The sequence below is a fragment of the Lutra lutra genome, chromosome 11 (assembly GCF_902655055.1).
Source record: "Lutra lutra chromosome 11, mLutLut1.2, whole genome shotgun sequence".
Taxonomy (NCBI): Eukaryota; Metazoa; Chordata; class Mammalia; order Carnivora; family Mustelidae; genus Lutra; species Lutra lutra.
Window position 1 is genome coordinate 65,717,279 of NC_062288.1, and position 12,643 is coordinate 65,729,921.

The 12,643-nt window shown below is 42.8% G+C and overlaps 1 protein-coding gene across 2 annotated transcripts in view; it reads left to right on the forward strand.

Annotated features, from left to right (window-relative positions):
• The window catches only part of NPSR1 (neuropeptide S receptor 1), a 151,347-nt gene that overhangs the window by 122,003 nt on the left and 16,701 nt on the right, over positions 1-12,643 (forward strand). For both annotated transcript variants that reach the window (XM_047695132.1, XM_047695133.1), the window contains one exon: positions 10,579-10,655. In XM_047695132.1, the coding sequence (XP_047551088.1) occupies positions 10,579-10,655 (77 nt within the window). The remainder of the gene's footprint in view (positions 1-10,578; positions 10,656-12,643) is intronic.

Consider the following 12,643-nt stretch of genomic DNA (forward strand, 5'->3'; position numbering starts at 1 on the left):
CACGTTGAGGGTTTGCTTGGCCAGGCTGATCCTACACCAAGCTGGCCACGGTGTGCCCCATAATTTGTCCTGAATGAAGGAACCAGCCTTTGGTTTCAGATCATATAAATACTGCTGTGATAAAAATCTTTGTACTTAAATTTATTCATGAGTCTCGGATTATTCCTTCAGAACTCATTCTACTGGAATTGCTAGATCAAAGATGATGCTCATTTTAAAACTTTCAATGCATATTCATAAACTGCCCTACAGAAAAGGTGTATTCCTGCCAACAGCAAAAAAAAAAAAAAAAAGAGCTCTGAGTTTTCTTCCCCTGACCCAATGGAAGATGCTATCGTTTATGAAATCTTCATCCAACATAGACGTTTCAAAAAAATATCTCATTGTTTTCATATGCATTTCTTTGATGAAGTGTTAGGTGTATGAAATACGTTTCAAGTTTTTTCTGATATTATGGGACTCCTGCATTCTTGCTCTTTGTTCATCTTTAGTTGCATAAAATACCATAGCTGGAAGAATGTGATCCATCACATAGGCCAGCCCCTGAATTTTTCACAAAAGTCGGCCTAAGGCTAAAAAGAACAAAATGACTTGCTCTCCATCAGAGGTCGAGCTGGGCAGGGGAGTGATCCCATAGCCAGTGCAGCAACCTTGCTGAGACTGGAGATTGTCAGTCATCTCTGCTGACTTGACAAATTGATGCCTACATGATTTCCAGGTACTGCCTCCTCTCCACTGAGTTGAATTTGGGAGGAATCTTGGAGGAAAGATGAAGGTTATTTAGACAAGCAGTCAAAGTTAAGTCATAGCATAGTTGAAAGTGGCACGTGGAGGAGGAAGGTGGCTGGTTGCAAGGGTAAGCATCTGGGGGGAAGCATCTCCTGCCGTCCGTCACAGGCAACTGACGCATCGATTTCAGTGGACAGTGTTTGTCTTTGTTCTCTCCTGATTGATTTCCCATCAGCTCATGAAATCAGTCCAAACACCAGCTCAGGCGGGTGGATACAGTGTGTCCACCCCAGGGTTCCCAATGCGCTGTCTGGCCAGATCTGTCACGTGGCTCTTTCCCCATCCATAATCTTTCCCCATCAATTCAAGCTGCTCCTTCCCATCAGGACCTCTCAGACCTGCCTACAGCCTGACTTGTGTGTTCTTGTAGTGCCCTTAGAAAAAGCCAAGTACAATACGACGATGAAAGGGATGATTTCAAAAGCAAGTTGCACTCAGCTTTCAACAAAGCACAGCCTCCTTAAATCCTGCCCTGTGCTCCTTGCTCCTAGCTGTGGTAGAATGATGAAGATTCAGAGTGACCTCCCACAGTCTCGAGCTTCCCTGAAGCGTTTTCTATCTGCTCAGTCATGACCTTCAGTCCTCTGTGGTCAGGCTCCTCTTGCAGAAGCAAGAGCTTCTCTCTGGGGAATATGGCACCCTCCAGCCCTCTGAGCTCCTCCTCCTTCTTGACCCAAGACCAGGCCCAGATGGAATCTTGTGAAGAATTTGTTTTCCAGCTAGCTCCTGGGATAACTTGCTACAATTTTATATCTCTCAGAGTTAAAGTTCATCTTTTTTTTTTTTTTTCTTTCTTAACCACATTTTGGACTCTTGAGCTCGATCCTGTTGCTTATAGTTCTTTTGGATAAAGTTAAACTTTTAATTCCAAGCTTAAGTAGGCAAAGGAAACAACTCAAATTAGGTATCTATTCACTTTCTTAACCATGCCTAATGCTTCGTTTTTCTTCAGGCAGGATACACACCTACGTATATATATACATATACTTACTATATATATACATATACTTACATATATATATATATATGTACATATATATATATATATCCTTACCAAATTGATAAGCAAAAAGTACATATAAAGTTGTTTTAATTTTTTTATTACAGATGAGGTTGAAAAACTTTTAAATGTACATTATCATTTTAGTTTTTTAGATAAATTCCATATTCATATTCTTTTACCCATTTTTCTCAATTTTATTTTCTCTCTTCTTTATTTTTAAAGATACTCTATATATAATAAACTTTTCCTGTTTTTATATGTTGAGGCAATCCCTTAGTTCATCACTTGCCTTTTTGTTTTGAATATGGCTTTATTTTGCTTTCTTTTTTTTTTTTTTTGCTTTCAGTTAATAAGACTGGCATAAATGTGAAAAGGGGAGACAGCATGAATATCAAAAATTAGAAATGAAAAAGTCAAATTCTTTAAGAAGTCAAAAGAACCATAGGAAAGCGTTATGCAAAACTTTACACAAATGCATGTGGAAATACGAAGGAAATGTATAAGGCTTCTCTGTTATACACAGACCTTTCACGTTGAAATGTATTCACACTGACTCATGTTTTTCTTTACATATTGCCTCCCATTTCTTTCTTAGGAAATTGTCCCTTGCACATGCTTATTTCTACTTTGATTTAACTTTTTAATGATTTATTATTTTTTTAAAGATTTTATTTATTTGACAGATAGAGATCACAGGTAGGCAGAGAGGCAGGCAGAGAGAGAGAGGAGGAAGCAGGCTCCCTGCTGAGCAAAGAGCCTGATGTGGGGCTAAATCCCAGGACCCTGGGATCATGACCTGAGCCGAAAGCAGAGTCTTTAACCCACTGAGCCACCCAGGTGCCCCAATGATTTATTATCTTAGTTACTAGAAAATAATTTCACTGTTGACAATACATTAAAAATGTCACTTTAAAAAAAAAGACTTATTTATTTTAGAAGGAGAGCATGAGCAGGAGGAGTAAAGGGACAGGGAGAGAAAATCCCAAGCAGACTCCATGCCCCTAAAAATTTTACTTTAAAAAAATTTGATTTGGGGCACTGGGTGGCCCAGTTGGTAAGCATCCCACTCTTGGTCTGGCTCAGGTCATGATCTCAGGATCCTGGGATCGAGTCCCACAATGGCTCTGTACTCAGTGTTGCTTGGGATTCTCTTTCCCTCTCCCTCTACTCCACTCATTCATGCGCTCTCTCTCTCTCTCAAATAAATAAATCTTTTAAAAAAATTTGATTTGATTTGCCAAGTCCCCAATACCATTTCCTTTCGATGTTATATATGAATTAGAGATTTAACTTAAATTTGCTTTTTTAAGGCCAGGTCCTTTGTCCCAACACCATTTACTGAATACTGAATAACCTATCTTTTTGACATAGTATGAAGTGGCAATTCTATCATATGTATATTTATATTTTAAACACTCTCATTGTTTCTGAACTTGTCAGTCTCTTCATTGCACTTTTATTTTCTTTTTTCTCTATCTTGAGGGGTAGTCTTTAGACAATAGCTTTTTTCTTTTTTTATATGTTACAAACATGTCCCTAGTTTGTCACTTGCTTCTTCATTTTGAATAGTTTTATTTTCAGTTAATAGGTATTGCCATAATGAAGAAAGCAGAGAATGCACAAATAACTAAGCTGGGGGCTTTTCTGCCACCAATACCATATTGTTTTAATTATTATAGCTTTATATACATTTAATATCTGATAAGACAGATGTTTTCTCTTTCTCAAAGGTCCCTGGCTCTTTTCCGGGAGCTACCGATGCTCTCTCCTTCACCCACTACTACAGCCATAACAGGGATGCCCCTCTCTCTTTTCACCCCTCTACCATTATGCACATCATTCCTTACGCCTGAACACTCCTCCACACCCACCCTGCCTTGCGGCTCTGTTTCTGGAAACCCAGGTCACATTCTTCACATCTTACTCCACATACCAACTCCACACGGAGTGGCCACTGCAGGTCCCAGGCCAAGTAGTGCCTTGGGTGTTCACCCATAACCTCCAAACTCCGCTCGTCCCTGCCGCCATGAAGACTTTGTGGTAGTGTCACCCCTGCTTGCTTGTGCGGATGTATCTCTTGAGTACAGAACTTTGTCTCTTAATTTCTGGATTCCAAATCCAGTACCTAATGCACACTCTATAAATGTGGGAGTAAATGTACAATGCAGGCTTGACCGATAAGGTGAACCAATCCCAGGACCGAGGTACCATGACACTCTGATACACACACACCTGAGATGGAAATTTCTAGCTATTTAGTACCTAGGTCAGTTTCTGGAAGATGGTAGATCCTCCATATATGTGAAAGGGAAGAAGGAAGCGAGAAAGGGAAAAAGGGAGAGAGGATGAAAGAGAGGGAGGGAAGGAGAGAGGAAGGAAGAGTTGCATTATCTGGGGCAAACTCTCATGAGAGCTGTGTATGAATAAAGATTTAGCTCTTCTGTCATTAATTAAATCAGGCTCCCAGCACTTGAAACCGTAGTGACTGACAATAAAGGTAATACATTGTTTTTCTGGGTCAACATAACTCCCATTATTTCAAAATTTACTTAACATAACTGTCTAACTGTTGCTGGGTAGGTTATTAGCCCTGGTGTAATTGCTTTACTTTAGCTGTGGTTATTTTCTTGTAACTTAATTGATTTCTCATTCTTCTATCATTTTTATCTCTGTGACATAAAGAAAGAGGCATAAAAGATCCATGGCCAACAATTGCAAAGGAATAAGTGGGAAAAAAGCGCATTTGTCATGGAGCATTGATTCATGTTATATGGGAAAAAAATCCATTTATTTTGCTTGGAGAATGGAGATCAGACTATGGGAAAGTCCCATGCTAAGGTTGGTGTAGCCCAGTAGAGTTTAAGGCCATGGTGCATGAAAGGCCCCAGGGGTCTGGCCAGCACTGTCCCTGGGCATGAGATCCAAGGTCAAGGAGAATGACCCATCACAGTATTAAAGGAAGTGACATACCATATGGTGTTGCCTGAAGGGTGGCAAGAGTTACCTTTTGAAAAGCCATTCTCACTAATTTGCTAGGTTAGGGTAGACATTTGTGATTGGATTTCCAGTATCCATTCCACAATAAGGCACTCATGGCAGCCCTTCCCCTCAGTATGTGAATGGTTTGGGAATGGCCATGTGACCAATTCGAGCCAATGAGATGTGAGGGAATGTCTTCTGAAGAGCTTTTGGAAAAGATTTCCCCATTCTTAGGAAACAAGTCCAGGAAAGGACAGCTTCTCATCTTCTGGATATTGCTTCTGGATACAGGTGTCCAGGATTGACAGCTGAAACTGCTGCAGTTGACTCAGGGAGACACCTGCACTGAAAAGAAAAGAGAAAAGGCAGATTTCTGAAGCTCATCTTTGGCCCTTTGAAGTTGCGATTATGGGAGATAAGAAATATTCCAATTGTTTAGAACAATCTGAGTCGGGAGTTTTCTATAAGTTGCTATAAAAAGTATCCTAACTGATACCCAACAGTCCAAACTTGCTGTTTTCAGACATCAGTAAATTCATCTGAACTACCGAAGTCATCAGAATGAACTCTTCTAAGACCATTAGGAAATCTCAGTTATTTCAGTGGTACCAAGTGAGTTAGCCAAGGCATCCCTTTGACTTTCTCTGTCTGGGAGCCCATTAAACATGGTGCCAATAGACTGTATATATCAGAACTCTCGTGTATTTTTTTAGTTTCTTAAGTATCAAGCTGTTTTTACAAGTTAGTTTTGCCTTCATGTCTCCCAAAACCCAACTACATACAGAGACACTGTTGAGTCCCTGACATTTTGCCTTTTGCCATATATTCATTATTTCTAGAAATACCTGTAGGGCACCCACCCTCTGGGAGACCCTGGACCTAGTAAGGGGGATACAGAAATGACTAGACACACATGCTGTCTGAATTTAAGAATATTCCTATATAACAGAGAAGACAGCCAATTAAGGAAGGAGTTACAACACTGTGATGAGTGGTAGTAGAGTAAATAGAGAGCCCTAGGGGATCCACAGCAGGGATGCTAACCTGGTCTAGGAATCAAAGAAGGCATTCAGGAAATAACTAGAACCATATATAGCATATGTAACCCAATACAGCCCCCAGAGGAACTTGGGCACTCTTCTTAACAAGGTTGTTAACAGGGGTGCCTGGGTGGCTCAGTGGGTTAAAGCCTCTGCCTTTGTCTCAGTTCATGATCTCAGGGTCCTGGGGTTGAGCTGCTCAGCGGGGAGCCTGCTCCCCCCCCCCACCCCTGCCTGCCTCTGTGTCTGTCAAATAAATAAATTAAATCTTTAAAAAAAAAACCACACACACAAGGTTGTTAACAAGTTGGTTAACAGCCCTTGAAGTCAGAGGACCCATCCTCTAGCTGTGTGAACTCAGACAAATCACTGAATCTCTCAAAACTGAAGTCTGACCCCCAGAACAAGTCAGAGTCCCTAATATATACTCTTGTTTCACCCTACATTTTATCTTCATAGTGTTTTGCCTCTTTATAAGCATATATTACTGTGTCCTCATTTTATTATTACCTATTGCCACAAATGTGTTTTGTATTACCACATTGTAATGTGAGCTCTATGAGGGCTAGGACTCTGTATTTTCTACCACAGTATCCACAATGACTCAACAGGTGCCTGGGACAAAGTGAGTCCTCAAATACCTAAAATGAAATGAATTAATTAATGAGAGAGATATTTTTGACTAGCAACTACCCTTAATGCCCCTGCTAGGAGAAGAGAAAAAAGGGTCTTGTTCAGTGAAACACCAACTCACCCTACCTGTCTTCCCTATGCTTGACCTCTAAGGAGACCTTCAGGGCATAACTGGACACAATCCTCGGACCCCAAATGGGAAGCAGAGATGGAGACTTAGGTCCCCTCTGGCTCTGAATGTCTATGGCTCCAAGACTGTAACCCATGAAGTCCCCAGACTTGTGCTGAATCCTTCAGGGGTTGGGGCACTTACAGTCTGAGGGGAATACTGTCTGGTGTGTCTCACAGGAAGGGCAAAGGTTTTGTTCTCTTCCCTAGATGCTTCTTACACATAATTCAGAATCAGGACTAAGGAACCAGGTTCAAGAATCCTTCTAAGGCAGTCCTACAAGGTCTTTCTCTGGCTTGGGCTGTCATGCAACCCCCATCACGAGCTGCCTCTACAAAGGAAATGAGAGAAAATGGATCTGTGTCTAGAGAGTGTCCCATAAAATCAAGAACTCAGGCAGCCAGTTACAGATAAGGGATACTTTCTTCAATCTGGATGATCTTTCAGTATTCAGATTTGTCAGAAACTTGAAGAAACCTTGCTCTTGTTGGGAGAGTGGAAATAGATTGAAGACATGTAAGAAGTTAAACCAAAACAGTAGAGATGTTTCTGGTTTTGAGAATCTGTTTTGAGCTCCATTTCGGAGAATGGGCTATGGATAGATCTGCTGATCTTTAGGACATGACCATCATAGACAAGACTCCACGTAAACCATGTTAGATCAGCATGGAGGCCCTAAGGAAGAGAGAGCCGGTTATCACTGAGGAACAGGGACTGCTCAGAAAGGTTTCATAGCTAAGTGATATATGGAGAATGGGCTTAAAAATGCATTTCAGCAAGAAAGCAAAGCAAACACAGAGAGAAGGCACTGGAACTCAGATTTACCCAAAGTCAACTGCATATGAAGCATGGAGTTGGGGTCAGTTTTGTCAGCTCACTCCTGTTGGGCACTCCTGTTGCTGATATGGAGAAAGGTCATTGAGAGACAGTGGGGTGGAGGGAAGAAGGATGATGATGGTAAAGGTGAGGAAGACAGAGGGAGATTGCGGGAGGCTTTGGATGCCCTGTGTAAGAGCCTGGATGTCATCTTGTAGATGGGGCAGTTTTAAACCAGAGAATGACTCTGGGTTCTAGAGCGCCACCTTGAGGGCAGTGCGGGTATTCAAGATGGTAGCTGAGCAGAGGCATTAGAAGATCACAATAATCAGGCAAGAGGTCATAAGGGGTGCTTGTTTCAGGAGCGCACATACTGAAAGTGGAATCATACAGAAATTAGTCTGTCCCTGTATGAAGATGCCATGAACGTTCATGAAGCCGTACTTTTAATGAGTACAGAGCTTCAGTTGGGGAAGATGAAAAATTCTGGAGATGGATAGTGGGGGCTGTTATACAACAGTGTGAATGTACTTCATGCTGCCAAACCATGCAGTTAAAAGTGGTTAAAATGGTAAATTTTGTTATGTTTATTTTACCACAATAAAAATAAAACGTAAAAATATTTGGGAAAAAGAAAGAGGTTGTAAGGATCTAGACTGATGCTGAGGAGCATGAATGGAGAAGAAGGAACAAATCATGGAGACATGGAGACATTTTGAAGGGACAGACCACAGAACTTGCTGATGAAAGGAACAACGAAGAAGAAGGAGATGAATATAATTCAGAGATTTCTCTGATGCATAACCGCTCCGCTTTGAGCAATGGCCTGATTTGGGTCATAAAGGGACACCCTACTAATTAGGAGTTGCTTTCCACTTGCCTAAAGGGTCCTTAGGAGATGAGGCAGAGATGACTTAGGCCCAAACCCCTAACACATAAGACCTTCCTCAATTTTCCATTGTGTATATGGCTCATGGCCAATAAATAATTGAATTATTGATTGATTTAGCACTGGGGTTGCAACTGTAATACATAATTAATGTTCCATGGTGGTTGTAACCTTTCCTTGTATTTCATTTACGTGGGGAAAAAGTTTCTCTGCTATAACAAATGTCCAACTTAAGGTAAAGAATAGACTCACAAGTAATTTTTCCTCATTTCTTCTATAATGTAGACACACAAATTCCAGAAAAATCCCTGGGCAGGTATATGAGAAGGACTGGGGATGTTCCAAAAAGGCTGCAAGCACACCTGGAGCACTCAGAGGGGTTCACTAAGCAAGAATGGGAAAAACAAAAAGGAGCAGAAGATTTTTAACACAGTCATTAATTAAGTTATATTCTAAAGATCATTAAAAACAATAGCGCTTTATCAGCCACTGCAGACCAGAGTTCTGATTTTATTTTAACCAGTAAATCTCAGGAGAGAAATGTGTGCCATTCTAAAGTAAAGCAATGCTTTGTCCCAAAGTTTTTAGTTGAGGTTCTTTTTTTTTTTTTTTTTAAGATTTTATTTATTTATTTGACAGACAGAGATCACAAGGAGGCAGAGAGGCAGGCAGAGAGAGAGGAAGGGAAGCAGGCTCCCTGCTGAGCAGAGAGCCCGATGCGGGACTCGATCCCAGGACCCTGAGATCATGACCTGAGCCGAAGGCAGCGGCTTAACCCACTGAGCCACCCAGGCGCCCCTTTAGTTGAGGTTCTTAACATATTGGAAGCATCAAACAACTGATCAAAGGGAACAAAAGATACAAAATTTCCTGATGCTTTTGAGTCATTAATACTTTGTTTTCCTGTTAGGCATAAATTATTTCATGCTACAGTAGGTGTGATCATATTTGAAAAAAAGGGGAAGAAAGAGGGGAAAGAAAATGACATTTATTGAGTCTCTGCTAATTTCCAAGTGCTGTGCTTGGCATTTTCAATGTTGTCACATTCGATCCATCCCCAAAAATGTGTTTGTGTTATTAACTCCATTTTAGTGTCAACAGAGGCCCAGTGCCTTAGTCTGTTCAGGCTTCTGTAACAAAATATTACAGATTGGGTGGTTTGTAAACAACAGAACTTCAGTTCTTGGAGTGCTAGAGGCTGGAAGTCCAAGAACAGGGTTCCTGCATGGTCAGAGTCTGGTGACAGCTCTCTTCTGAGCAGCAGACTTCTCCTGGGTCCTCACATGGTAGAGGAGGCTAGGGAGCTCTGTGGGGTGTCTTTTATAAGAGCACTAACCCCATTCATCAGGGCTGTATCACGACCTAATCATCCATATGTTCCACCTCCTACCTATCACCACAGTCATTAACATTTCAACATGTAAACTTAGGGGTGGAGACGCAGCAAACATTCAACCTGTATCAGTTAGTAGATTGCTTATCTATTGCTGGGTAACAAATTATCCTGAAACCATGACTTAAAACAACATATGTTTATTATCTCCAGTGTTGTGTGTCAGGAGTCAGACATGGCTTAATGGGGCATGGCTCACCTCCGCTGAAGCAAGGCAGCCATCAAGGTGTCTGCCAGGGCTGGGCTATCACCAGAGGCTCAACAGGGAAGGGTCTTCTTTCAGGCTCCCGTGGGTTCTTGGCAGAATTAATTTTCTGGGGCTGTAGGACTCATGGCAGCAACAGAGAGAGGCACTAGCAAGACAAGCATAAATCTTACATGATCCCAGACATTTATCACCTTCAGCCCAATGCATGGATTAGAAGCAAGTCACAGTTCCCACAGTTAAGGGAAGGGGATCTCACAAAGGCATGCATACCAGAGGCAGGAGTCATGGGGCCATATTAAAGAGTGTCTAAGGTCAAGGTTATACAAGCAGCAAGTAGTAGAGCTAGATACAAATACAAATCTTTCTGATCCCAAATACTGAGTTTGGATTCTAATCTCAGCTCTACCTCTAACCATCTGAGTTATCTTGGAGAAACCATTTCACTTCACCATGTTCTATCCTCTTCAGTTAAAAAAAAAAAAAAAAGAAGTGGTAGCTGTGACATGCAGGGATTCTATAATCAGCCAGGATAGGGACCAGGCATGGTTTAGAGCAACCTCCCTCCTTACCTCACACTCAGAGAACTAGAGTGGTCTTTCTGTGTCCTGACAGTAGGAACCCACCAGCCATGTTAATATTACCTCTGGTCCTTTCCACAGTGTCATCTATGCCATTGTGATCCGAACCATTTGGATGAAAAGCAAAGTCCATGAGACAGTGATCTCCAACTACGCAGGTAAGTGTCTAACTGGCATTACCTGGCTCTTAAATAATTTTCCTTCTTCAGTGGTTTTTGTCCAGTAAATAAGAGCTCAGGCTTTGCCTGAATTCAACCAGCCTGCACTCTTCCATCAGGACCCAGCCAGCTGATCACACCCAACAAAGCCTCTCCTGGTAGGGGCTGTCCCCTCCATGTGGCCTCCCTGAAGACTCAAGAAGGAAGAGGAGACTTTGGGTGCCAGGATCCAAAGGTCCCCCTGGTTTCTTAGGCCTGGCAAAGAGAACACCATGGAGGACACTGGGGTGTACAGAGGTCTGCCCAAGGAGCACACATTCAGTGATGCATGGGCATAGACATTTCTACTTGACTTGAATTTACAGATGGAGAAAACGGCTGTCCATCCACAGGACAGTCCTGGACCCTAATCCAGGCAAAGCATGGTCAATGCTTTCCCAACACACCATCTCACCCCAGAATGAGCACAAGAACACCCACTATAGCCCTTCCCCAAATTCTGCATCAGTAAACCTTAGTGCAGAGCCCCTCCCACACTGCGGGCGCTGGGACCTGGAGGCCTACCCTGCCACCCAGTCCAATGCTGCCGCACCTGCTGGAGACCAACCCAGAGAGAACACAGTGACCCACATGCCGGAAACAGAGGGCTGAGGACTCCTGGCTTTCTACTTATTAAATGCCACTAGTTATCTGCTCAGACTCCCCACCTCCTCCTGTTCCTGGTATCCACATGCACAAATGCACCCTTTCACAGTCTCTCACATGCACACTTACACACTTATGCATACACATATACACATATACACACATACCCGCACGCCCTCACATGAGGACAGCAGGCTATAATGCGGATGCCCGGAGTACAAAAGGGCTGGTTTCTGTTCCAGGTGTGCCACTGAGAGCTGGGCCACCTTGAAAAGTCATTTAACCTCTCTGGCCTTCACGAGGTTAAAATAAGGAGAAAGCCTAAATGGTCTTGACACCCTCCTCTTTTCAAACTGTGAGCAAACAAACACCTTTATCGGACCAAGACCTTGCTCATTTTCCTCCCTCTCGAAGCTACTTCTCCCAGTGTGATGGAGGGAAAGTCTTAAGGATTCCCAAGCGGGCACTAATCATCTGTGTCCCTTCTCTAGGTAAATTGGGAGAGACGTGTAAGGCTGGCTGTTCTTATCTGAATTCAGTTCAGTTCTGCTGTGTCCGCCACATGTCAGCAGCAGTACCAGGCCTGGGGATGCCAAATAAATCCATAGCACACTTTCAGACTAGAGAAAGCCTCTAGGCCCCCATGTAGGGTCTCAGCTCTGGCTGCCCCAGAGCACTGCCTGGGGAGATTCTCAAATGCACCAAATGCCAGGAGACCGCTGCCTGAGAGGTTCTGATTCACTCCGCTTGGAGTGAGGTCTGGCATTGTTACTTTGGAAAAGCTCTTTGAATGATTTTTTTTTTAAGATTTTATTTATTTATTTGACAGACAGAGATCACAAGTAGGCAGAGAGGCAGGCAGAGAGAGAGAGAGAGGGAAGCAGGCTGCCTGCTGAGCAGAGAGCCTGATGCGGGGTTCGATCCCAGGACCCTGAGATCATGACCTGAGCCAAAGGCAGAGGCTTTAACCCACTGAGCCACCCAGGCGCCCTTCTTTGGATGATTTTAGTGTGCACCCAGGTTTGGCAACCTCTCCTCCAGCGGGAGGCACAGTTAGAGGCTGCTGACTCCCACCATGATTGACAAGAGCAACCCCGAGGTGTGTGCAGGCTGCTTGGAAATGTGACACCCATGAAACACCTATCATTCAACTTGTAACCCCTTCTGGTCTCCATGCAGGTCCTCCACACAGACTCCCTCCCTCCAGTCTAGTCTTGCACCCTGGTTTTTCTAGAAGAACAAGAGCAAGCAGAAAGAATGAACACAAATGCATTCATTTTATTCATCATCAGTGGCTCTGGCTAAAGGTCAGCATATTTGTCTGAAAAAAAAAAATGGAGGAA